General features: G+C 37.5%; 1 protein-coding gene across 1 annotated transcript in view; it reads right to left on the bottom strand.

Annotated features, from left to right (window-relative positions):
• LOC117413631 (copine-9-like) overlaps positions 1-27,697 on the bottom strand; it is a 122,264-nt gene that overhangs the window by 81,296 nt on the left and 13,271 nt on the right. The window contains exons 2-7 of the mRNA XM_059000226.1: positions 27,627-27,667; positions 18,404-18,450; positions 13,779-13,882; positions 5,337-5,376; positions 4,582-4,584; positions 3,018-3,094 (exon numbers count right to left, since the gene is read on the bottom strand). Coding sequence (XP_058856209.1) covers positions 3,018-3,094; positions 4,582-4,584; positions 5,337-5,376; positions 13,779-13,882; positions 18,404-18,450; positions 27,627-27,667 — 312 coding nt within the window. The remainder of the gene's footprint in view (positions 1-3,017; positions 3,095-4,581; positions 4,585-5,336; positions 5,377-13,778; positions 13,883-18,403; positions 18,451-27,626; positions 27,668-27,697) is intronic.

The raw sequence follows: 27,697 nt of genomic DNA, 5'->3' as shown, positions 1-27,697 counted from the left end.
GGTTGTGTAGATTCCATTCAGTGACTGGGGGCTGTGCTAAGGTTTTAAAACTTTTGTGGCGGCAGATTTAGTTTAGAATATACCGATTCTGTACTGAGTCTGTATTTTGCAGGATATACTGACTTGTATTCCTTTAGAAGTGGTGTGCTCAGTGCCACTGTTATTTTAATTAAACAGACTTGAGGACACTGCAACATTAACCACAGCCTGTAAGGACCTGTAATATACAACATACACACACACACATATTTCTGAGCTGGATTTCTGAGGGCAGCTAACTGCTGCCCTGTTCCCATTAGAAACCTGGCAAATTTCTGAATGTACCATTCAATCTGAGTTCCTGAATAAAGAAAAGCTACATTCACACACATGGAATCTCAACATCCATGCAGCAGCAACCAATGTTGTTACCATAAGGTTAATGTAACTTCAAGCAAAATAATAAAAAAAAGGTTGATGGTAGAAATGCTAGCACTTGACATCCCAATAGGGCACCCCAGACTAGCTCTGGGACTGCATTACACAGTCCTTCAAGACCAATACTGGTCCTATAGAATATTCAAAATGGAAAAGTCACTCGGCTCAGGCGAAGTGAAGTTACCATGGTAACTAAGGAGTAGTGTGTCAGTATTAGGAAGTTTGGATTGGTTAATGTCACTTTGGAGGACTAAAGTAATGGTCTTCTTGGCTTTTGTTATTTAAAGAAGGACCAGCCTTATAAAGCTTTTCAGGGAGTGTGAATGGAAATCAAACGTCATTATTACCAAATTAATCACTGCACTAAACCTGAATTAAATTACATTCTTTTTCTCGTTTTCACAGAGCCCTAATAATTAAAGCAGACAGCAAGCGTAATGGACTGATTATATTTTTAAATACGATTAATGGCTTATAAACTACTGTGTCCAGGTTGGTGCTCAAGTGCAAATTACAGCTAGCCCCAAGCACTAATGAATGTCACTATAACCTATTGGATTCAGCGTAATAAAATCTGACATTTTAAGCAAAGGTCGAGAGAAGAACTTGCAGCAATGAAGTAAACTTGGCAACTCCAGCATCGGCCATTGGTTAATAATTTCCGCTTGCCTTCTCCAGTATATTTGAACTATTCCGTTCAACCTCAAATCACGTCCATAGACTAGGAAATTGATTTCAGTTCATAACCAGTACTGACCAACACAACACAACTCTGGTTAAAGAAAAAAAAAACATTTGCCTCTTTCTTGAACAAAAGCAATTTCCATGGTGACCTTTAGTAGAGAACCAACACAAAAGATTAACCCAACTGTACCACTCCCAGTAGGACCTAATTATATTTTCAATTTAGAACGGTCTGCTTTCAAAAAGCACTAAGGTTGATGGGAAAAGCCTTTAGCTATGTTAGTTGCCAGAAGCATTAGTGAAAGCATGCTAATGTCTGAAGGCATGTCAGTTAAACCCTTTGCAGCCACCATGGGTTGCATTCAATTCCACGCTACGCCTCCCTTCTTAGCTGTGTAACTACAGCATTCCGTCATTAAACTGTTCCAGGCTTCGTATAGAGATGGTCAAGGCTTTTGAGAATTGGCCAGACGTGTCTGTGTTTACTTACACAGCTGGTTGACAGGCTGTTCAATTTGAAGTTGATGTCTTTGATTGGTGTTTCCAGCACCTCTGCTCTCACAGCTGTCACACAGACACACACTCACAGATCCCTTGCAGAGTTTTTTTTTCAAAGTTTCTATTTCTATTTTCTATTTAAAAAAAACAAACAATGAAAACACCCAATACATATAAGTAATAACTTTTGGGATATTCTGTATTAGAAATATGTTTATTTGCAAGAATATGTTTATATAAATACCCCATGTAATCTCTGCATTAGCTGTATTACTGTGTATATGAGGATTATGAGCATTCTACAGTACATATAGAGGGTTATAAGCATTCTACAGTACAGACAGAGTGTTATAATCATTCTACAGTACAGATAAAGGGTTATAAGGGTTATCTGGCTGTAAGGGTTATACAGTGCTGTGTTATTTTTTTATTTTTTTATATAAGCTAATTAAAATTAAATAGTCAAAATTTTTCATGTGAATTTTGAAATAATATTCTTGGGAGCTCCTTATTTATCTCATAGACTTTTTAATGAGTTGTAACTCCTGATCATGTCTCACCCGAGTTGTAACTCCTGATCATGTCTCACCCGTGGCAGGTAAACTGATATGATCTGTAGTCACTGTTCTGGTATTAAAATGATTTCAAGTCATGCAATAGAAACCACTACTTTCCACGATCAACAGACATCTGGGATGTGCACCCCTAACAGAAAGGCACAAGAAAAAGCCACTGTCAACTCAAGACACAGCTATAAACAGGAAGGAATAGAAACTATTCCTCAGCCAATCACAGGACGCAGTAACATCCCACCACATCACCCAACTTTCCCAAGGCTTTCTCATTATATGCAAATGACAGTGTCAGTTTTTTATGAATTTTAGGAGCACTGCTGCATTGTTTTTTGGTTTATGTTTAGATGCATTGCAACCCATTTCTCATAACTTTGAAGTGTAATTCTGTTAAAGGCGTGTCAATATGAAAGGTAACATAATCAAAATTACAATTACAAAGACCAGTTACATAGTAAAGTAATATGAACATCCCTAGCATAGCTTTAGCGTATTTGGGCAGAAAATGATTTTCCTCACACAACACATGGAGAGAAAAAAGAAAGACAAGGAGCTACTTTTTCCATGTCTAATACAAAACACGAAGTTCAACAAAAATAAAACGAAGTGATAATACAATTCACATTCCATAACCTCATTAAAGCAATACTGCTCCTGTTACTTCATCTATTACCTTTATCAGTGTTATGCCAAAAGGTCTGTCTGCATGTCTTGAGTTTCTTAAAGTTTTAACTCTCAATGAATTACCAGAATTACAGACAGACTCTCCTCCAATCCAAACCTGTCTGCAGCCTCTGGGAACTACCTCAGTGTTATTGCTTAAGTAAACTAAAAAGGGTCACTCACGACAGATTGTTCTCCAGTCGGCCAGCTTTAGAGCCAATGATCTCCCCCAGTGTACAAAATGTCTGTCCCAGAAAATCCTGGAAAAGACACCAAACGCAACATGAGCTTACAATGACTGTACATTCTTCCAGTGGTAAGTTTAAAAACATCATGTGCTTACAACCTTTCATCTCTGTAAGCTATAGATTTTTTTTATCTCCTAAATAGCAGTCATAGTTGGATCGAGCAAAGTGAATGGGGAAAGCTGCAAATCCCTCTGATTTTCAGCATTATAATTTGGAAAAATAGATCATGCAATCTGTAAAAGTGTAAAAAGTGAAAAAGGGTATATTACCAGACACCATGACAAAATAAAACAGCAAGTTGAAAAGTGTTTTTCTTTCTCTGAGACAATATTCGTACAGTGTGTGATGTTGGATTTGTAGCACAGTGAATACACTGCTCACAATGAAATGAGTTTGTTGAAAGAGCAGGCAGCTGCTGGCTGAGCTCTCGGATCAATATGGGACAGTGGCAGACCCCAAAGCTGACAGGCTGCAACACAGGTAATCAGGTGCTCAAGGAGCGCTGGTGCTGATAGTTAACATGGAGGGGAAGGAAGGTGCAAAAAGAAATGATTCTTTATGAGACAAAGTAGAAGCTGGAGGAGGTCAAGTGGGTTGTCATGGCAACAGTGGGTGGAGCTTACTGCTTGGATTCCCCACAGTGCAATTGAGAGAGAATTTATGTTAACAGGATTACTGAACTATTGTTTTTGTTGTGTAAAACTCTTGGTCCTGATAATACCCACCACTTCTGCCTTCCTTTCAATATTGCAGTCGCCCTCGAATGTACTTAATGACAGATCCTACTCCTTATTCCCTGGAGAAGAATCACTTTGCAGCTTTTTCGTTACTAAGGAACGTCATGTTTTGTTTTGTTTAAATACATATGCAAAGTGTGTTTCTTACGTGCTTGCTCTGGAATGCTGATTTCAGACTAGGAACAATGGTTTGGGTCCATTTGGATTCAAGTTAAAATCTCTGGTTGGAGCACAACATGGGTTGGAGTACTGTATATGGAAACAGTCCAAATGGGGTTGAGCCCTATTTCAACTCAAGCTAAGTGGCTCACCATGGGAATGAGGTGTGTGGAGGGGAGGGCTGCTCTACAGTGTTGAACCTTCAGCGACTTTACAAAGAGATATATTGGAAATGGAAAACCTGTACAATGTTAAACTGTACAATGATATAGGAAATAAGAAAGGTATGGGACATGGATTTTTAAACATAGGGAACAACACACATTTAAAGGGGTTCTACCAAAGATTCTAATGGAAGTTTTATATCGTGCTTGTGTAATGGGCTGTGTTGCATGTGATCATGTGAACCCTGTGCATGAGGTTAGAGAATTGGGTATTAGCTTGATAAAAACACACAGCACGCATCCAGAGGATGTGGAGCGTACATGCAACTGTTAGATTAGTGCCGTCTGGTGAACAAAATTGTGAATTACACTTTGTGTTTCTCGCATAAACATTCCCGCAAAATCCCTACTGCCTTAATAAAACATAGAAAAGTCTCACCTTCTGTTAATCCAGAACAAAGATTTAGCAGGAAGGAAAGGAAAAAAAAAACAGTATGTTAGTTGTATCTCTAAAAAATACACTTATTTTAGTTTCTGTTTTTTCAGTAAAATTCAGGTAATGCACAAATGTAGAGTAACCAATGTGTCACAATGCTGTGAACAAACACTGGTAACATTGTACTGCCATGTTAACATACAAGCAGTGTAATGTTGCTGCAGGGAGAGTGCAATTTTCAGCAAACAAAGTTTAATTTTAAAATTAGACTATAATGATACAATGAACCTAGCATAAGTATTTAACATACAGTATACTCCATTTCTGAAAAAATGTAAATATAACTATAATGGGCAAACAATTTGGAAATAACAATATTACTGTAGCAATATAAGATTGATATATTAGAAAAGTATGGCCAAAACCATGCCTTCCATTGTTTTTTTTCCCATCTGTAAACTTACTATTTTGTTTAATGTTTTACAGTCAATTCTACCCTATCTATGCAACCTAAATAATATGCTCAACTCATGTTGAAATCATGGGTTTCACTCCTTTTCAAAACATGATGATTGCTCATTCATTAGGTAGTGTAAACAGTGCCTGTTCATAGTGAGTGAATATTAATTAAGAGCAGAATGTATCAGATGTGTAAATGTTTATTTCATATGAACCCCATCAAAACATCAAACTTAACATAACTTGTTAGTGCTGTTCCTGTTTTTCATTTTCTTATAAAAAAAAGGTTTCAGACTCACATGTTTTGAAATGTTTGAGCTTCTCGAGTCCACATTGTACCTGCAAAATTATAATAATAATAACAATAATAAATCAAATGTGCAGGACAGAAAGACCATACATGATTTACAACAGGCCTGTAACTCAACATAAATACATAAATCCTTGTGTTGGGCTCCTTTCTCAAAGGAATTCATTAGAAACAATACATTATTCATGCTTTCCTGTATTACGTTATCAAAAGGTAATTTATAGCTGTGATAATAAAAACAGGCGTCATGTTTGTATTGAATATGCTATACATCATAAGCAACTTCCTCCTAACAGACTAGTAGTATATAATAATTAACAATGAATGCAATTCAGGCTGTCTTTATAATGTATAGGGCTGTTATTGGTTATTTAAAATCTGCTTTGATGAATTAAAAAAAATAGTACTCATGAAACCTTCCAAGACTGTAGTTCATTTGACAATATTATGGCAGGTGTGTTTCTTTCTTTCTTCTCATGGAGTGATCAATTTGTACACTTTGAAAATCTTTCTTGCATACTACTGCTGCGATGGGAAATAAGACTACTACTCAGCAGTTTTACCTATTCTAGACTTTACTACAACATGTATATCAGAAGTTGGAGATCAAATCTCCCTGGGAGTGTGACAATACCAACAGGTACCATCAACATGCTATGGAATTTTAAATGAAAAACAGACACAGTAATAAAATAATGAACAATGTACACCCATGGCTGTAATTCTATCAAGGTGACATACTGCATAAATCATGAGAATGTTAGCTCAAGTGATTTATCAACGTCACCGCACGCAGTTTTTGTGTATATTATTTGTTATAATATATAGTGACATTAGTCACTAAACATTAGACGTTAGTCAGAAATTGTAGAACTAGCAGTGTTTATTTTAAATAATCTGTTGTTGAGAAAAATATTGGAAAATAATTTTAAAAAAATTGTACAACAAGTTTATTTTTAACATTATTTATTTATTGTATTCATATTTTTTGGGTGAGTGGGGTAGCGGTTAAACTACATGTATTATTACTAAGAACCAGAGTAGAAAATTCACTTGGGTTTTTTGGTGGTTGGAGGATTTCCTCAGCACTCAAAGAGCCTCTGCTTTCTGAAGGCCATCCGTCTCCACTGCCTAACACCCCACGGCGGGCATGTGGCTGAGGTCATTTCTTACTAAATTTATACTCTTACAAAAATGTTTCCCTGTCTTCTGTGTATACAACTTTAAACTTGCAGGCCATTGCTGTTTGTTTTGGCATTCATGGTGTTTTACTGGTGTGTTCATGTACTGGCGGTGGAGTAAAAATTGAGGCGAGGAGTTTTATCATCAACCTTGTTATACACAGATCTTGCACGACCACTGAGTAAAACACCAAAGTTAATTGGAAAATTATCTTTCCCATGCAATAATAATAATAATAATAATAATAATAATAATAACAGGGTGAGAATTGGTTCTGGTTGTGGGTTTGAGAGGTACAAGAGATGGGAAGGTTACTAAGGTATCTTAGTAATATAAAAATCCTTTATGATGGAGAAATGTCAAGCAGTGTATTTCCGACCGAGAAAATCACACTGAATTAGCTGGATTTCTAAATGACAGTACAGAAAATCTTGGCAATCTCTAGCTCTCGCTCTGTAGTGAAAAAAGAGCAATAAGCTCTCTTGTGCCATCAAATCAAATCAGCTACTGTATTCCTGCCCCCAATACACTTCTTAAATCTAATGACAGGTCTTCATCACATATACACTGCAGACTAGTACTGGTAGAACATTTTCAATAGGCTTCAGAATTAGAAACAAATGGGAATAAAAGACTAAGAGGATAGTGAACCATGCTGCTGTTAATAAATGACACATGCATTTTACATTTTGTTCTGGTTTTCAGACAGTAGCAGTGCTAGCCAGGGCACAGAACATGTGAAATCTTTCAATGACTCAATGTAATAACTGATGACTATTTTAATACAAAATGTCAAGGTCAAGGTTATCAACACATTTGGCATGCAGTGTGCAGATAGCTCTGCATATACAAAGCCAGTACCTTGAGATACCATGAGTCAGATATATGAGGTAGTGTCGTAGCGGTATCTTGATAAAATGACTGCCACAAATGAGTTATTTTTTTCTGATTGATTTAGAGAATTACAGTTGTGTACCATGTATGAAACCAATATCTCCAAGTGTTTTTATCACCGGGAAACCTTAGAGCCACATGACCACAATATGGTGGCTACATCAAACCACAAATCAAAGTGAAGGTTCCCGTTAAATTTTCCAGAAACAAAGTCTGAAATGGTGAATTAGATTTAGTATTAGCAGTTGTAAATTCATAGGAAAACACAAATAATAGCTCCTCCTTATAACCGCACTAAGCATGTGTAGACCAGCAAAACAAAAACAGTGACCGCCTGGTTGACAAGAGAACATATAATCTGTATTCTCCACATTTTGTATGGTTGTTGCAGAAGAGGTATCATGTTTGGGATTTTCTGCAAACGTATGCTAGGGGAATCTGTATGAACTGAATAGTGACCTGTAGTAGGTAAAAAATAAATATATATATATACAGTGCCTTGCGAAAGTATTCGGCCCCCTTGAACTTTGCGACCATTTGCCACATTTCAGGCTTCAAACATAAAGATCTGAAACTGTAATTTTTTGTGAAGAATCAACAACAAGTGGGACACAATCATGAAGTGGAACGAAATTTATTGGATATTTCAAACTTTTTTAACAAATAAAAAACTGAAAAATTGGGCGTGCAAAATTATTCAGCCCCTTTACTTTCAGTGCAGCAAACTCTCTCCAGAAGTTCAGTGAGGATCTCTGAATGATCCAATGTTGACCTAAATGACTAATGATGATAAATAGAATCCACCTGTGTGTAATCAAGTCTCCGTATAAATGCACCTGCACTGTGATAGTCTCAGAGGTCCGTTTAAAGCACAGAGAGCATCATGAAGAACAAGGAACACGCCAGGCAGGTCCGAGATACTGTTGTGGAGAAGTTTAAAGCCAGATTTGGATACAAAAAGATTTCCCAAGCTTTAAACATCCCAAGGAGCACTGTGCAAGCGATAATATTGGAATGGAAGGAGTATCAGACCACTGCAAATCTACCAAGACCTGGCCGTCCCTCTAAACTTTCAGCTCATACAAGGAGAAGACTGATCAGAGATGCAGCGAAGAGGCCCATGATCACCCTGGATGAACTGCAGAGATCTACAGCTGAGGTGGGAGACTCTGTCCATAGGACAACAATCAGTCGTATACTGCACAAATCTGGCCTTTATGGAAGAGTGGCAAGAAGAAAGCCATTTCTTAAAGATATCCATAAAAAGTGTCGTTTACAGTTTGCCACAAGCCACCTGGGAGACACACCAAACATGTGGAAGAAGGTGCTCTGGTCAGATGAAACCAAAATCGAACTTTTTGGCAACAATGCAAAACGTTATGTTTGGCGTAAAAGCAACACAGCTCATCACCCTGAACACACCATCCCCACTGTCAAACATGGTGGTGGCAGCATCATGGTTTGGGCCTGCTTTTCTTCAGCAGGGACAGGGAAGATGGTTAAAATTGATGGGAAGATGGATGGAGCCAAATACAGGACCATTCTGGAAGAAAACCTGATGGAGTCTGCAAAAGACCTGAGACTGGGACGGAGATTTGTCTTCCAACAAGACAATGATCCAAAACATAAAGCAAAATCTACAATGGAATGGTTCACAAATAAACATATCCAGGTGTTAGAATGGCCAAGTCAAAGTCCAGACCTGAATCCAATCGAGAATCTGTGGAAAGAACTGAAAACTGCTGTTCACAAATGCTCTCCATCCAACCTCACTGAGCTCGAGCTGTTTTGCAAGGAGGAATGGGCAAAAATTTCAGTCTCTCGATGTGCAAAACTGATAGAGACATACCCCAAGCAACTTACAGCTGTAATCGCAGCAAAAGGTGGCGCTACAAAGTATTAACTTAAGGGGGCTGAATAATTTTGCACGCCCAATTTTTCAGTTTTTTATTTGTTAAAAAAGTTTTAAATATCCAATAAATTTCGTTCCACTTCATGATTGTGTCCCACTTGTTGTTGATTCTTCACAAAAAATTACAGTTTCATATCTTTATGTTTGAAGCCTGAAATGTGGCAAAAGGTCGCAAAGTTCAAGGGGGCCGAATACTTTCGCAAGGCACTGTATATATATATCTCAAAGCAAATGGGATTGTGGTGAAAAGCATACTGTGGGTATATGAAAGGCACAGGATGCAATTACAGTAAGTAAAGAGTTTGTTTAAAACACTATGTGGGCTTTGGTAATGCTTTTAAGTGCCCTTTATAGGAATATATCCATGAACATAAACTAATAAAAAATGATTTACAGTTTCATATCCTCCACAAAGCAGATATAAGAAGGGCTCGATCACAAAGAAAACAATAGAGAAAGTGCAATGCTTCTCATGGGAGCTCATGGGGCAGTTTAAAAAGGAAAAGTAGAACTGCAATGTTATGTTATTAATGAATTCCACATAGACAGCTAGGATGTATTCTGGAACATTCCAGGGATAATCAGAGGACCTTAAAGGTATAGTAACGGTATTAATATCAATGTAATCTCTGAAGGCAAAACACTATAGCAGCCCTACCCTCTGTGTTGCACCGATATTAGAGTTATACTGTGCTTGGAGCTGTTTCAATAAAGCAGGATGGCACAGTTATCATGGGGCACTGTAATTGGTGTGGCCCAACATGGATCTATAACGTTGTAGTCATCTCACTCAAATCAGATTGTAAATAGTGGCCATTATACCACAGGCAGATATAAAATCTTTAACTCTCTTTAAACAGCGACATAAACAGCCTAAGTGATCCCGTCTAAAACATAACCCAAAATTTAAAAAATGCACATAAAAGTCCTCCAATCTCATGATTAAGCAAATTGCCTCTTTACACCTAGTAACTTGAGAGCAGATGTTAGCAAGCTACTGGCCTCTGGAGGACAAAGGCCAGCCCTGCAGGTGTCCGCTGAAGCTCAGCAGGCCAGAAGGGGTCCCTGTGATGCGATGATGAGAAACAGTTTGTATCGGTTTTGCCTCCCTAACTAGCAGTAGCCCCAGAGCTAATTAAACACTCCCTCTGGAATCCACAGTGAAGACCTGCGACTTCACACAGGCTGTATGGCACCCTGCACACCATTCAACCGTGCTATTGCCAGATGAGCCACGAGGAAATCCCTGCATACTTAACCTTTTGACTGTCACGCAAATGGAACGTTGATGCTCCTGCTGTGCCGCATTAAAAATGACACGTCAGTACGTCATACAGTCAGGGGGCACAAACCTGCACTCCCCTGACTGTATGACACACCATTTATTATTATTATTATTATTATTTATTTCTTAGCAGACGCCCTTATCCAGGGCGACTTACAATTGTTACAAGATATCACATTATTTTTACATTCAATTACCCATTTATACAGTTGGGTTTTTACTGGAGCAATCTAGGTACATTACCTTGCTCAAGGGTACAGCAGCTGTGTCCCCCACCTGGGATTGAACCCACAACCCTCCGGTCAAGAGTCCAGAGCCCTAACCACTACTCCACACTGCTGCCATGCGGCCATGCTTTTACCAGGTGAGCCACTCAAGACCATGGTTTATAACAGTATTATTAATATCCTCTGCAGGGGTCACTACCTGCAGAAATATGACCATGTCCTTGCCTAACTGTTGTCGCGGTCAATTATCTAGCAGGCAATGACCACTATGTCCAACATTAATGCTTAATCCTTGTATGAAAAGCAGTCATGAAGTTATTGCTAAGAGATTGTGAAATATAAATTGGTAGTGTTTCAGGTTAAAATATGTCATTCCTGCTTGCTATGGGTGCGTTGGGGGCCATTGAAAGAATTTAAATAGAAAAATCACCATTTAAATATAATTTATTTTAAAATGTCCATTTTCTCCTACTGTGCCATGGCGATTGTGCTCACAATCTATTTAGTGAAGTTGCAGATTTGCTTAATTATTAAAACGTCCCTGCAGTTTCTCTGAAAGTGCCTGGAAATGTAAGCAGCTTTATTATTCTAACAGTTAACAAGCGCTTATAATGCAACCCACCATTTCCCCCCAACCATCACCTTGAAACATGCATTTTAATATATATATATATATATATATATATATATATATATATATATATAGAAAAGGAACAAAGCCCCTGACATACTGCATGGTAATTTAATTATAATGTGCAACACAAAAACAATCTGAATTTTGAATGGCATCGAAATTGCAGTTCAGTGCTCAATATCTTTGGAGAACAAAAAGAAAATTTACATTTTATAGAGAAATAGGCAATTATTTTATATTCTTTCAGGATTTAAAATGTTTCTATAGCAATAAATACAGTATACTTACCAACAGAAGGTTGTCATGCAACATGTGTGTGTGTGTGATGACATGTTGTGAAATCAGTTCAAAATATTCAGTGTTATGAAGAAGTACAATAATAATAACGACGAAGACTAAGATGAAGAACAACTACAATGTTTTAAAACGTGGAACGACTGTAATGCATAGAAACAACCTACAATTACATTACACAATATAAAGTTTTCTATTGACAGTGTCTCAATAAAGTTTATATTGTACTACACTGTTTACACAACTTCCACAACACTGTCAACAAGGTGTTTGGCAGTGAAAGTTGAACATTGCATTAAACTGCGCGTGTGTAAGTAACTGTATATATTTTTTGTCGCAAAGTTTTTTTTGTTTTGTTTGTTTTTTATCAAATGCCTCTTTTTTTCTACCCAATTTAGAACGCTCAATTATGTTGCCCCCTGGAGAACAAAGGCCAGTCCTACAGTTGTCCGCTTTGAGCTTACGGGTATCTGACCAGTCGGGGGAACTTCCCAACGGTCCGGTATGTTTAACATTCCTTTGTCAAGGGAAATATTGCAGGTATTTATTGGCTTTTGCTGCCGTAACCACACATTTATTTCTTTTTAAATCTAATGTCTTTGTGATGTCATTCAATATATAGCAAATGATGTAACAATCTATGGTTTCTTTCTATTTAAACATTCAGGCACCATGGTATCTAGTCTATTTATCCATTTATTTTATTTTGTTATGACACGGCTACACTCCATTGACGCATAATGAGCTTTGAATTACAACAGTATGTTTGGTTCCTCTCAAGCAGTTTATGTACCTCAGGATTATTTGAAAAAGCTGTTAAGATAAAATACAACATAATTCACAAGGCAACCGTTTATCTTACTTGACAAGGCTTTTTACAGCAAGGGCCCAAGTAAATGTAGCAAAGATTATTCTAACATCAGATAACAATGCTCAGGAGTGTTCTTCCAGATCACCTGCAGTAAATAGGTCTTGCATTTGTGTAATGCATAATAGTAGACGTATGAATTGGTAGATCACGGTGATGAGAATTATTGGTGAACTGTTATTTTTGACAGTATAACTACTGTAAGTACTGAAGTCAGTTCAAACAACATGCCTCTTGGCTGAGAAAGAAATCTAATTCCCTGACTGTAATTTGACTGACATCTGGCTGCCTCAGAAGACCATGAATCCTGATGGAATTTGTTTCTTTCAAACACCTGAATGTTAGATCTGGAAAAGTAATGCAGATACACTGAAGGTTTCAGTGTAAAACTGGAGTTGTTGCCACAACATCAGATATCAAAAATCAAGCCCGGTGTTTCCCTGCTAGTGGCATGCTGTTTTTTTCATGGGCTGTGTTTATTTGCACTGTATCTTTAAGAGACAGTATTAGTTTGGGAGGTTCTTGACATTAAGTGGGCTGGGCGTTACTAATCCATGTGCTGAGCAATACAAAGTTTCCAGTAAAGCCCTTTTTAAAGTGTTATTTGTATTAGTTACTCACAACAGCTAGTATAATTAAGTTCAGTCACATTTTAGTTAAATGATCCATTTATAAAACACCTATATAGGTGTTAACAAAGGTTTTGACGATTGCTAACAATGATTACCAGGTTATTACAAAAACATTTGAATGAGACAGTAATATTTTTAAACTTCATGTCATGTTGTAAAGTTTCTTAAAATGCTTTAGGTTGCATGTTCTTATACAAAGCTGTCTAATATTATTACTAACACATGTATAGAAGCATTGCTGACTGTCTGTAATAGATCCATGAACTAAAGTGTTCTTTCATAATGGCCATTTATCAGGTATCAGAGTGCGGTGGAGAGACTGAATTCTACCAGTCTGCAGCCCTAACAGGGGCTAACAGAGTTCCAGCTGAATGCATTTTTCTATGGTCTGCTACTGCTGGAACAGGACTGGGTTCAACTCAGTCCCAGTGTCAGATGAAAACATAGAAACAGTAGCACCCAATCAATTATAAAAAGGTGGCTTGGCTTGTTATTTTACTTACACATCAAACCGAAGATTCTGCTTCTCTTCAAAGAAGTAGTCGAGAACGAATTTCCGCACAAAATCCGGGTTTAATGTGTTCTCAATCACTTCGGTCCTTCCAAACTTGGGGGTGGGAGACAAAGAAGAGAAAAATAATTGCCTGTTGGAGAAGAGGATTTTTCAGAAGCCATCAGCTGTCAATTAAAGCTGGGAGACTTTGCAAGGCTTGGTTTTTATCCACTGAGGATCAACAGCTAATCAAGAATCCCTGGCTGTCATCAGAGCCACATGCTGACAGCCATGGAAACTGCTAGTGATAGTGTATTGATTCCAGTGAAGCTCAAAACACCTCACCTCCACTTATTTTTATCAGGCCTTTTACAAAGCATCGGGCATCGTTTCCTATCCCCTTATCACAAGCAATCCGACATGTTGTCTATCCCAATGCTGAAAACCTTTTTTCCACAAGCAAATCTGCAACTCTTGACTTTCTTTTCGACAAAAGCTTCTTTGCTGCAGGCATTAAGGATCAGCTTTATCAATCAATATAGAGTAAAAGATGCAGTATGTTCTAAAGGACAGTTAACGGCATCCCTGGAAATTGAAGGAGCAGAGAACTACCTAAGCCATTTAAAACAGAAGCCACAATTTTTTTTTTTTTTTTTTTTTTTTTTAATGATTGTGTTGATCCATGGCTGTAGCGTGTGAGTCCTCATAAGGTTTAAGCTAGTTTTTTTATTCTTAAAAAAAAAAAAAAAAAAAAAACCTTTTTCTTTTTGATTATATTAGCTACAGTATGCCCACACATTAATGTTAATTGGTGGTAAAGTACTTTTTCAATAGATTGTAATGAAATGATCTAAAGATTTGATTTTGTCATGGAATGTAAGCAGCTCTGAATAGCTTAAAGCAATAGAGCCCTGTAACAGGGGGTCTTAGTACCTGCTACTTTAATTGTGGGTGTCCGCTGAATGATGAGAGAGAGACAGAGGGATGCAGCTGACAATGCCACTCAGGCGTCACGATTTTATTAAAGTAAACAAAATGTTATGACAGGTGGCTGCCACTAGGGTACCAGCAATGATAGCCCTAGTGCAGGAGGACATACACAGACATAGCGTAATAAAAATAAGAGCTAAAAAAAAATGCAAAACAAAACACAGTGAGAAACAGCTAAAAACAAAAGTTTGCCACACAGGCTTAGCGCTGCTCCCACTAAAAGGGAGGTCCCGCTCCGGAACCTACTCTGACACACTAAAATAAACTGGGGTGGGATCAAAATCCCCTAAATTAATCCCTATACAACTCACTCACACTGGCTCTCCACACAATAGTGAGGCTGCATGCTTGCTGAAACAAAAACCAACCGAACTGGCTTTCCAGCTCCTTTTTTATACCATGTGGCTGGGCTTAATTGATCATCAATTAGTCAATTAAGCCCCAGCCACATTCTGCACATGGATTTGGCAGAGTTGGATTTAACCCCATCCCTGCCAAACTTAAATTCAAAACTTCACAACTTTATTTATAACTGCAAAAACCTGCCATATCTAGTGCACATTTATTCTATATATATTTTTAAACTATACATACACACAATACAATACATTATTTACACGTGCAGGGCTTTTGCCCTGCCACAAGCCCTAAAAGGCGTAACAATGTGATAGTTGACCACAATGGAATAAGTCTGAGCTGCAGAAGAGGCCAGGAGAGACCAGGAGGTAAGCGAATGTAACAGACAGCATTGTGTGATGTCATCAACTATGAGTATTCGATAAGCAACATCACACAATGCTGATAAGCCTACTACATACACTGTTCTAAAAATAATCATGCCATTTTAAATGTGTGTTTTTTTAATACTAAGAAGACCATTATTCGTATGTGTGTTATAATTAAAGAAAATGAAATGCATGCTGCCTTTATTTCATGCAGAAGGCCAGCAATCTTAAGGCTTCCCAAGGTCCAACTACTACATTTGGGGAACTTTTTCTAGTCGAAGTTTACAAAGTAGAACTTATGATTCTCTTCTATCGTGTCATCAACAGCTTCTATTTAGAAACTTTATAATCATTATATCTCAAGGTAAATTGGGTCCAAGACATTGACAAATCACCTCCTCAACAGCAACAGCGCTGATCTTTAATTCTGCTTCTCTTTAATTCTGCTTCTCTTTCCGAATGATGATGAGTCTGCTGACCTTCACCGGCTTTCTCTGTGCCTGACTGACTGCACAGCTCCCATACCGCACCCCCTGCAGATCACACTCATTTTGCATTTCCAATCCCACCAGCTTCAGGACAGCCAGACACAAAGCCGGAGGGCATCATGAGCACTTGCCCTTATAGCTTGATAAGTAATTGATATCCTTTACATACCTACCTGTATGAAAACCTCATGGTATGAGAATTTCAATTTTCAGATCAGTAATCAGTGATATAGAAAAAATCAGTACTCGTGTGAAAATGTTAGACCGCTTGTACTTCAATTAGGCATCTTAAACAAGTTCTAAAACGTCTCGTGCATTTTACCATTTGCACACTACTTACTGTAAGACAAATTCTTGTTGTGATTAATTCTAATTTGCAAACCCCCCACTCTGCTTGTTGAAGTTATGCAAAGAGAAAGTGTTCATTCAGATAAAGAACAGTAAGCAAATGTGAGGGACCCAGAAATGGCTCACAAAAGCATGAATGACTTGAAAAATGGCAATTTTACAAATACTGCACACTACTGATGTCCAACACATTGCAAACAAATGTCATTCTAGTCAGGTGTTTTGACAGTAATTATAAAATTCTGTTTAGTATAAAGTATTACCTCAAAATAAATTAATTTGAGATTTTTAATATTCAAACTGTATGCTAGGGAAATGAAGCATGCGCATTAGCATTGATTATTGTTATTATTCTTTTAGCACAGGAGAACTGGTCAGTGGGTGTCTCCGCTTGAGCTCACCAGGCGCCTGGTTAGTAAGGTCCACTGCAGCACAATGAGGAGACACAGTCCCTGCTGATTTCGCCTTCCTTACCCAAGGGAGCTCCACAGGACTTGAACCAGCTTCTACCAGATGAGCCACTCATGTAACATAGCTTTATGTATTGATGACATAACAGTTTGAATAAAAAAAAATATACAAAATACATATTGTAAAAAATAATTCTAAAAGACCAGCAAAAAACACAAAGGATTAGAGCAGGATTTCGTTTTGCCAAAACACTAAATATGACACTCTAAATTGCTTATCTATTTTCAATAGGCTTTTTAAAAGCCACTTCGTCTACTACTGTGAAATTACATTTGGTCTTTGGATGAAAAAAAAAAAATGCCGTGGGGAAAATCACCAAGATCTTGAAGTGTAATTTCAGAATCATTAGGGTCTCTGGAAGGGCCAAGTGCAATTTTCAGTGGCTCTGTTGAGTTCCGCTGCAGTTGAAATACTTTATAAGCTCTCATAAAGTTCATGTTCCAGGAGAATGACAGGGTCACATTCATATACCTGGCTCTGAGTGTCTGGGGGTATTATTCCTCTTATAGCAGGGATGACTGTGAAAACTCATCATTCAAGCTGTAGAGGTGTATGATACTAACAGTGAAGTTGTTGTAGCTAACAAACAATAATAAAAAGAATACTTTCAGAAATCTTACCTGTTGTGCACGTCCATTCACTATAAAGGTCTGAAATGTGCAGTTTCAAAAGATGTATTTTAAACATGATATCTGCCAGGTAGAAAAGATAAACAATATGTTGGTTGGCCTTGCCATCCTGGAAATCTGTTACACTTGCACTTCCTAGGTCATTACACTTCGGCAGTCTCTTCGGGGGCAAGCATCGTACTGGCTGCAAAGCATGTCAGTCATTAGGGGAAGCAGCTGGTTGGCTGCTAGGAGGAAAGAAAGCTCTGATGGGATCGGACATTTCACTCTCCAGGTGAAATGACCATGAACGTGAAGGAATACCTGTGTAAACAAGGCCTGCAAACAGATATAACCGAGTGCAGTAACAGATATCATGTTTTAGAAAAAAAAAAATACATGTTTACTAAAACCTAGATTTCATTCAAAACTACACATTTGAGACCTGTACAGCGAATAGACGTGACAGCGTGGAAATGTATTGTGTTAGCTAGACTCACTTTAAATGCACAGCGCAGTTTGACTGGACTAGTTTCTTAAACGGGGTTTCCCTGGGGGACTGGTATAGAAATATCGGGGCAGGGAGCCCTGCCAAATTAAAGGCAGACTTTCTATCGGGTTTGTTTTCATTATGTATCATTTCTTACCCGTTTAATATCCTAGTATGCGAGTTCTTGATCTTGATCATTTTCTATTGTTATTTCTGCTTACATCACTATTTGCTACCCTTGCTAACTGATCCAGCAAAAAAAAAATCTGGATTTATTAAGGGAGCTGGTTTGAAAAATTACCACTAGGGGTGTGCAGCCATAATATCAGTCAAACCGGAGCATTTACACGTTTTTGGTATTTATAAGTTTGATTTTTCAAACAAATCCCTTCTCTTCAAAATCTGTTCGCATGTGTCATTTTGTTGCCATCTTTATTGGTGAAGTCCCCCTCCCCTTCCTGGTTTGATTCCATACTGTAAAACAAACAAACAGAACTAGATGATTTAGTACTCACCTCCCTCCATTCCTTGCTCCCAATTCCCTGCACGTAGAGCACTACCACTGTAGAAAAAAAAGATATATTGTTATTGTCAGCAAACATACCATAGCAAGATTATTACTAAAGCACTAACATGCCGCTTTAAATGAAGAAGTGGGAGGTAAGGCAGCTTATTAATTATTAGATACACTTTAAACATTCAAATCTTTACAGTATACTCTCACTCCAATTAGCAGTAGAAATTAAACATATAAATACAATCATTCAAGTATAGGTGTTAAAGACCTTTCTGTACATTTGTAAAGCATGTATCATTTCCATATTCGCTTTTCCTACCACCTGCTTCCTACCAGCAAGTCATACTGTGAATCCATGTTACACTCTGTGTCCTAATGACTTATTAAATCAAAATGTCTTATATCTTTTGAAAAGGTCTCTTAATGAACAAATGGGGTAATTTCCCATGGTAACTCGAGTCAGCTCATAGGTGGTCAACATATCCCACTTCCTATCACAGCACACAGTGTGCATTGCTTTCAAATGGTCTCCAAGGACCAACAGAGAGTGCATTTCAAAAGGTTACATGTAATTTGTGTAGCTGTTTTCTCTTTGTAAAAACCAAGGACTCTGAATTAAAAAATGTATACAGTAGATGTTTCAGTATATACAGTGTAAGATGAAGTATAAAAGGTTTCTCATTATGTGAAATGCTGAAGTGTAGTCGAAGTGGTTCATAGAGAGGAGCTCCTAATTGCCAGCATCACAAATACCAGATGATTTAAACCATGATTCAGAACCAGTTACCTTGAAGCAAAACAAAATGCAGGGGGTGGTTTTGAGAGGGACAAAGCAACTACCACTTAAACAAATGCAAACCATATACCTGAATAGCTGGCTTTAAGGGGAATGACAAGGTTTCAAATGTGCATTGACATCAGTTTAATGACAGTAAAATCAGTGTCTATCTTCTCCCTTCTGCCTGCTTTCCTGTCTCTTTGACTTAATAAATAACTACAGTGGAAGATGCTCCCGTTGTCTTGAAGCTGTTATTTAGATAATGGGCCTGTGAAAGGGCAGTCAAACCTCAGGCAGGAATGAAACGGAAATATCAAAAATAAGCGTTACAGCGCAGGGTTATTATTAAATCAAATAAACGAAAATTGCCTATAACAATAAAGTGTGTGAAGTCTAAAACTGAGCTAGTTCAGGGGACACAAGCAGCTCTCCTCCTCCTCTGGACTGCCTTACACTGACTAATACCCCGTTGACTTCCCTCAATCGAGCCATACTCTGATGCTGGAGAGAATTGTAACTACTGCAGAAATGTAGCCCCACTGGCACCATGATGCACAAAACATATTAACCACATTAACCAAAACACATTAACCAATACATTTTTGTAATACTATGTTCTAAAATGTATATTATGCATTTCAACATGTTAATGGATTTCAACAGCAACTGCACTTCTGTCCATCTGAAATCGCATGTTTTCCAATTATTTCACAGTCGCGTGACGTGCGATTGGTCGACTACCAGGTTGACTGTTCAGTGCTACTCCTACTAGTGTAGGTTACCAGGTCATTCACCTGGAGAGTAAAATGACCCACACCCCCTCATTGCCTTCTTTACTGACAAGACCCAACCAGCAGCTGATGTGCTTTACACTTCCATCCCTAACAATCACTGCAAAGAACTCAGCTGCAACTGACTGGTTTTAGTGTTGCGAAATGACAAAGGAAGTGGAGAAGTAACAGACTACATGAAAGTGATGTATGCAAACTGAGAGCGTTCCTTCAGAACAACATGTTAGCTATACCGTGTTTTTCTTTCAAAACTGCACATGAGCCCGACATAGTGAATGGAAGGGCACGACAGGTAAGATGTATGGAATTGTTGTATTCGCTATACCCAATCATGATGGAAAAAATGATTAGCGCTACACTTTTTTATCAAAACTTTATTAAAATAACTCAGGGAGGCATAAGCATGTGGCGTTAAATAAAGACACAATGGCTGCAATACATGAAGTTGTGCTTGTATCATAAGACACCACAGAACCCTGATTGTAGCTGCAGTCCTTGAAAACACTCATTAGGCATTAATGCATGGGGTATGACAGCTCTGGATTGTCAGCTAATTAGACTCTCCACCAGTTTAAAATATTCAACAACTGTCTAACCTACATAGGATTTATGGCATATTAATTCTTATTACCATTTTAATATGTTGCTATTTACAATTAGTTTTAATTCCTGCTAACTCTGGCTTCTCGTTGGACATGCTAAGGTTATTTTAGCTGACAAGAATACTAATTACTGCTAAAATAGACAGTCAGGGTTGTTCTTACCTGAAGAAATGCACCCCTCCCCCTTCTCTATGCATCTTAGGAAGAGATACATCAAATGATCACTTGCCTCCCTAACATTCATTATAATGATCCCATTTGCAATGGACTAGACTTAGTATTGTATTCTACTCATTTGCATTACTTTCTAGTCAATGCATTATGTACTTGAAAAAGTCATACGTTATCTAAAAGCTAAAGTTGAATATACAGCACACAACATTTGCTTGTGACCAAAAGTGAGCTGTCTTTAGGCAGAAGTACTGTACCAAGACAAAACAACGAACAAAAACAATCAAATAAAAAAAATGTCTATAGAAATGGATTGAAAACAATATAAATGCTGTATTAAATATTACTTGTGGGAATTAATTAAAACTCAAAAGGAAATGTTCAACCTGATAAAAAAATATGATACTGCAGCACAGTACGCTTTCAGCTATATTCAGTTCTGATATCGAATGCTAACTAGCTGCTCATTGTCTTTGAATTTTAGAAAATCACCTGAGGATCTGACATTTCAGCTGCTCACAATGTTAATTACACCCTTAACAAACATGTACATGGAGGTTACTGTATGTCCTGAACACAGAATTCAGCATTCCCTAGCAATGGATTTGAGCATTGCATTGTGGACTACGCTGTGGTGAATGTTTTAAAAGCAGCAGTAGTAATATTCTTTTTTTCTACAATTGTAAAAGTAAAACACTACAGAAGTAGTGTGCTTTCTACATTATCATGCTGCCTGTGTGCTTATGCTGTCTAACTACTGGTAATGTTGTTTTGTTCATCAACCTCTGTTTTATTGTAGGTAGTTTCAAAGCCAGAAGATGGCTGTCTGTTGTAAATTGAACATTTTATGATGAAACAGACAAAAGTAGTTTTGTTTAGTTTTTTATGGCCCGTCTTTTCATTAGACACTGAGATTTATGCACAAAAAAAAAAAAAATTAAGTGGGATTTCTCATGTGTTGTATTATATAGAGTCCGTGGAGCCAAGAGTTGACTTTATGGAATGTAGAAATCAAAGAAAACCAGACAGTTTGTTGTACCACAGCAGCCACGAATGTGGATGGTTTTTATGACACCCTTAAAGAGTAAGTAGCGGGGTTTCTGAAAAATATAATATTACACGTCCCCACGTGTTGCTGCAACTGTTTAAATAACGTACCTGTCATTTTTATTTTCATTGTTAACATCCTGTCAACTTTCTACACTTATAAAGTCTGTTCAAATGGCCAGTCTAGTGCACTGGGGTTGAGATCTGTCCTCTAAATAACTGCAGGAAGAGCGATTAAAAAAACTGCTCTGGTTTTTCTGTTCTGTACCACATCGTGGATCGTTATTGCTGTGTTATCTGTTTGATAATGTCAAATATAATCCTTACACTATCAGTGCACTACAGCGGCCATTTTGAAAAGAGCTTTAAACAGACTTTAAAGTTATAAGTGTAAAACGTTGTCAGGATGTTATCAATGAAAATGAAAATGACAGGTACGTTATTTAAACAGTTGTAGCAACACCTGGGGAAGTGTAACACTATATTTTTCGGAACCCCGCTACTTGCTCTAAATCACCAAACCAATACACCAATATATAAAACAAGTCCAACTTCACCTATAATCATTTCTGCTTTTGGTACACTTGTTCTTTCTTCAATTCTTCTCTAAAACACTCCGAGGTGTTTTTCTCAAGGGATATAAACAGTATTTTAGGTTTAGTAAAATGTGAGCAGCTGTAAGGTGACACAACTATAGACAACTTGAGGGTTCCCAATTAAAAGAAAAAGAAAAATCCAATTTAAGACTACTTTAAAGTAGAAACTGCCAATATGTTTTGATCTGGTAGGCAATTTGTTAGGCAATATTCTTCCCATTCTTCTGATTGCCTCCTAGAGTGTCTCCTTGGTTGTGTGGTCTATGTAACAGTCACCAGCTGCTTGGTGTCTAAGTTTTACAACTAAGAAGCTGAAAAAAAAACATAGAATATGAAAAAGAAATATCTAGTCAATAATGTTGAACTCTACAGTGACCCTCTTTCGTGGTGTTGCTGAAATGCACACTGTGTCTGAAGCCTTTTGAATAACCCATAACATTTTATTCTTATTTTTAACAAGGAAAGCCAACTATGTTTATGACAACTGTGATGCAACATGGGGCTGCCAGGCTGCAACTTTCAACAGAGTGGAAATCCATCAATGCAACCCCAGGGGGTAAGCAATACAAAGGTTAATCATTTAGTGTAAAATATGCGTTTGCACTGTATCGTAACTGTGTCACAGCCCATGCAAAGCAAGAATTACTTCAAATTCAATTATATTATAAAATCATTTTAATAATGCAAGGGGGGTTCTTTGCATTCTTTATCTCCATTTTGGAAAGCTCTAACCACCTCTCTGATCGTACTCCCCCAGACTCCCCAGCACCAAGACAGCTTGAGTGTGTAAAATGGATTCACTGTTTTATTTCTGTATATAATGCATATGCATTTTCAAACTAATGTAAAATATGCCTGTGTCACAGGATGGCAAGCAAGCGTTTAACCACTATGCAAGAGGCTTGTAGGAAGTTGTGGTTGTAGAGCTTTTAACCTCACCCTCCAGGGTCAAGAAACATTAAGGCAGCATCACAGAACACCGATTTCTAGGAGTTAAAGACAGCTTTTGATTGCAGTTGCATTAGTTTAGTTTGAGTCCCTTTGCAAGCACTGGCTCAACACATGTTTTAATTTATTGATGGTGGTAGTTTCTGTTACCTTTATGCTCTAGTTAGTTTTCAAGATTATCAGTTACCTTTACAACAAATGCAGCTATTCTTTAAGAAGTGTTACATTAAAAATATGAAAATTCCTCCCCATCAAGTCATTTTGACTTGATCTTTGAACACCCTTAGAACAATCAGTATATTTCTTAGAAAAAAATAAATACCCTTTGATATAACCCTTGTGAAGACATAGCCAAAGCAGATAGGAAAGGCTAGACACTAACGATGATTAGCAATTTTTTTCTACATTTTAAAATTGAAAAGGCTATTTGAACAAAATATATTGCATTACTGTAGCAAACAACAACACATGGGGCCATTTTGATGTACTTTTGCTAATAAATTGCATCTGGTGACTCCAGTAGTGTTTTCATGATTTATAATAATCCTAACCTAAATGCAAATAATGCATAACCTTGTATTCTCCTGCAGCCCACCTGTTATTCTAAATGTATATTTAACATTTTGATTTTGGGCTTCTGAATGACCCCTTTGTGTTTGAGGAACTGTAATGAGTTCAGTGATATAAAGTCACATCTGTCTGCTCACAAATGGAGCCTGTTGCTTTCAGTGCAGTAGATGCTTATTGCAAGCACACAATAGGGGGTAAATTCAGAACTAACATAACAGCCTACAGTACTTAAAGCAATATTCCCTTACACAGTAGGCTTCAAATGCAGTGCACACTCATTACAGTGTGTAATGAATTGGATCTCTCTACCCTCTTTCGAGTATCACTGATTGGTTTTGACAAAGAACAACCAAGCTTTTTCTTTCGGTCTGTTACTATCTTAGTATGTCTAATTTTTTTCTCATGAAAACTATTATTCATGGTAGAGAAATTTAAAAAGAGAGCCATGAAAAGGTAAAGCTTACCGATCTTGCGTCAGGCAGTTCATCGTTAAATATGCATAGGCCTAAACGTCTGTTAAAACTGTTTGGAGCATTGCACATGTAAGCCCATTTTTTGAGACGCATTACTGTCAATTTTCCTTTATGGTTCAAGATTAATAATGCTGTTATTGTAAGCAGTCTAAATGACGAGGAATTAGCATCACCCAGGAAATAAGATGCAGTGTCTTGCAACACGCCGCAGACAGACTGTAGAGTTTATGAATACTGACGGCTGTAAAGCCTCCAATAAATCAGATCCCACACACTTAAGTGAGCATGCGGATCTTTTCCATTAGGTGGTATAAAAATGAAGGCAGAACTATTTGCAATAAACCTGAATATATTCAGGGAATGACCTGAACTCTGTGGCTTCCTTAATGGAAAATGTCCTTAATACCTTAGTAGTAAGAGGACAATGTACCACAACCCTTAGAGAACAATTTAAAAAACATTGGAATACCATTATACCGCCGGTGTATTAACCTAAAGAAACCTTAACAAAACTATTAGCAAACCTCCAGCAAATGCCAACCCGGTATGTTTGGATGTTACACATATTTTACACTGGTACTGATATGGTACTGTAGTGGATTATTACAGCATGTTGGCTCATGCCATTGTGATACAATTGTGATGTGAAAACATGACAATGTCACCACTGCAGACTGTAGTGCCTCTATGCTACCATTCCCACTCAGTACAGGACTTTCAGGAATATTAACAGTAAAATGAGCTTTTAATAGAGTGTTCTGTACTGCAACACATTGTAATAATAAAAACATACGACAGCTGTTAACATGCACATTGCAGTGTTTATGCTATATTGTGCTGTATACTGTACAAGCCTTGCAGATATAGTGTTAATAAAAACTATTATACTCAATGTAAAATCTATAGCTATAGTTTAAGTTCCACAGCAAAATAGGTATAGTTGTTGTATCCACGTTTCTGTGTTCTATTCTTAATTGTTCCAGGTTACAGGTGAACTAATAGTCACCTCCTCTTATTGTCACAGATTTGACCAGTAGTAAAGGGAATACCATTGCTGTGCCACCTGCCTTCAAGATCATTTTACTTATAGAAGGCTTTTAGTGCTCATGTACTTCTACTTAACTGGGTGAGTTTGGTCTATTAAATAATAAACAACCTTAACATGCCAAGCATCAGCATGTCTAATACAGTTAAACCTAATTGCATTACAGTGCATCGTGAATGGAGATCGCTGTACATGCATCAAGCAAGCTTACAGCTCAATCAACTTAAATTCAATCAAGAAATGTACAGCATTGTGTTGGATTAGAGTCTTCTATGACAAGTAATTTCAACATAAATAAGATAAAATTGCTAGAATTAACAATTCAATTACTGATACTGGAAATTAACATCTGTGATCCGGTCAAAAACAAGCCAGCTTGACACTATCTATCTATTTTCATGTCACTCGTGATTTTCTCAGGTCTCATACTTCCTTAAGTGCCTGTCTCTGCAACTGAAAGGGCTACTGGCCTTTTTATAATGAAATTGGATTGTCAAATCCCCTAGACAACCAGTACTGAAATGCAGGGCTACTCGCTATACAGTATCAAAATACAAAATTTGGAAGAACCAGATAATCACATGACTCATATGAGACACAGCTATTGCTTGTTACTGAATTTCTCAGCAACCTTTGGAACTTCTAACTTTATCTCTCCAATGATATATATATTTCAATATTTAAAATATATCAATTTCAGATTTGATATTTTCAATTTCAGATTGACATTTCACTAGGGTTTCAAATCAATGCATCCTGCAATGTACATTACTTTGTATATACTGTCACAGGCCATTACAAAGGCTTCCACTGACAGCACAGCAGAGCAACCTGTCATTGAATGACTAATTTATTTCCAATGACTAATAAGTCTAAAGCCTGGGACACACATGAGTGGTGCGGAAAAAGCAGCATTTTGCAGTGCATATTCCTCACCATTTATTTTTATGAAACTGAAATCACATTGACAACAAAATACTGTCGAAAAGCATCGCAGTGGCAGAATTTTAGAATGGCAAAATATCGCTAAGACATTTTCCCTCAGCAACTCTAGCTCTAACCAATCAGATGGGTGGTTTTGGGATTGCATGATACATCATATCTGGATGAAAACTTCAGAATATCCATCAACATGATTTGTCTGATTAATATCTTATACTACTTCATCACACACATAAGTAACAAGACTTTTTAATACCAAATTACATTCAAAACATGTTGGCCTGGTTTTATGTGGTGCCTGTTAGGGGTAATACTGTTCTTGATATTTAATTATGTAAGAACAGAAAGTTAAGGGGGAAAAAAATGAAACTTTCAGAAACATAGGGCAATTTTTTTAAAAGCATAATGAAGCGTTGCCATACTAAATTAACACCTCTTTCATTGCCGTTTATTAAAAATGTAACTAAGAAATCTCAAACACAGAGTGAAGCAGTACACTTCAATTTTGTATTCTTTAAATAAGCTCATTATTCATGAATGACATGGTAGCGTTGAGATGATGGGAAACATACTGTTGCACAGTACAATTCCTCCCATTTCTTTCCTGGTCCGTAAATAACAACAAGAAATTAACTGCATATACTGGACTTATACTGCTAAACAGCATCACATTTTGTTTGAAATTCTTCCTGTTCCGTCTCATCATCACTGGAACTCCAGTCTATAATTTGTGGCCAGTTTGGCTGTATTTACTTTGTAAACCGCCGCTGCATACACTGTTTCATGTGTTCACCAATTTTGCGGTACCACCTCTCACCACGCCCCACTCCGCTCATGTGCGTCCCAGGCTTAACTCAGAGTCACATTTCATTTGTTCTTGTGTACTTGAAGACAATGTTATCCACTTTCCTCCTCATACACTTCATACACCCTGTTACTATCGTTTAAATATATCCCGACTACTCAAGGCGATGAGAAAGTAAATTGGACACTTTGTGATTCTTTGATGGAAAGACCATTCACTGCAGAGTAATGAAATATGGTAGACACTATTCGATGAGCAACAAGATTCTCAAACTACCAAAGGTAACAAAGTAGCCAATCCCTATAACCTTTTGTCTCAACGAGGCTTTAAAGAGAGTGAGGTCACCAACCCAAGATTTGAGGCCCTTTGTGTTTGTAGCCCACATTTAACAAGAGCTGTAGTTATAGCTCCAGCATGCACCTTAGCAAGGCATTTAGAGCATGTGTCACATACCAGGATCAGACTTGGAGAAGGTGTCCATATCCAGCAGGTTCCTATGGAAACAAGTGCAAGAGAAAAAAAGG

Source organism: Acipenser ruthenus, chromosome 25 (genome assembly GCF_902713425.1).
Source record: "Acipenser ruthenus chromosome 25, fAciRut3.2 maternal haplotype, whole genome shotgun sequence".
Classification (NCBI taxonomy): domain Eukaryota; kingdom Metazoa; phylum Chordata; class Actinopteri; order Acipenseriformes; family Acipenseridae; genus Acipenser; species Acipenser ruthenus.
This window is presented reverse-complemented; position numbering and strand designations above follow the sequence as displayed.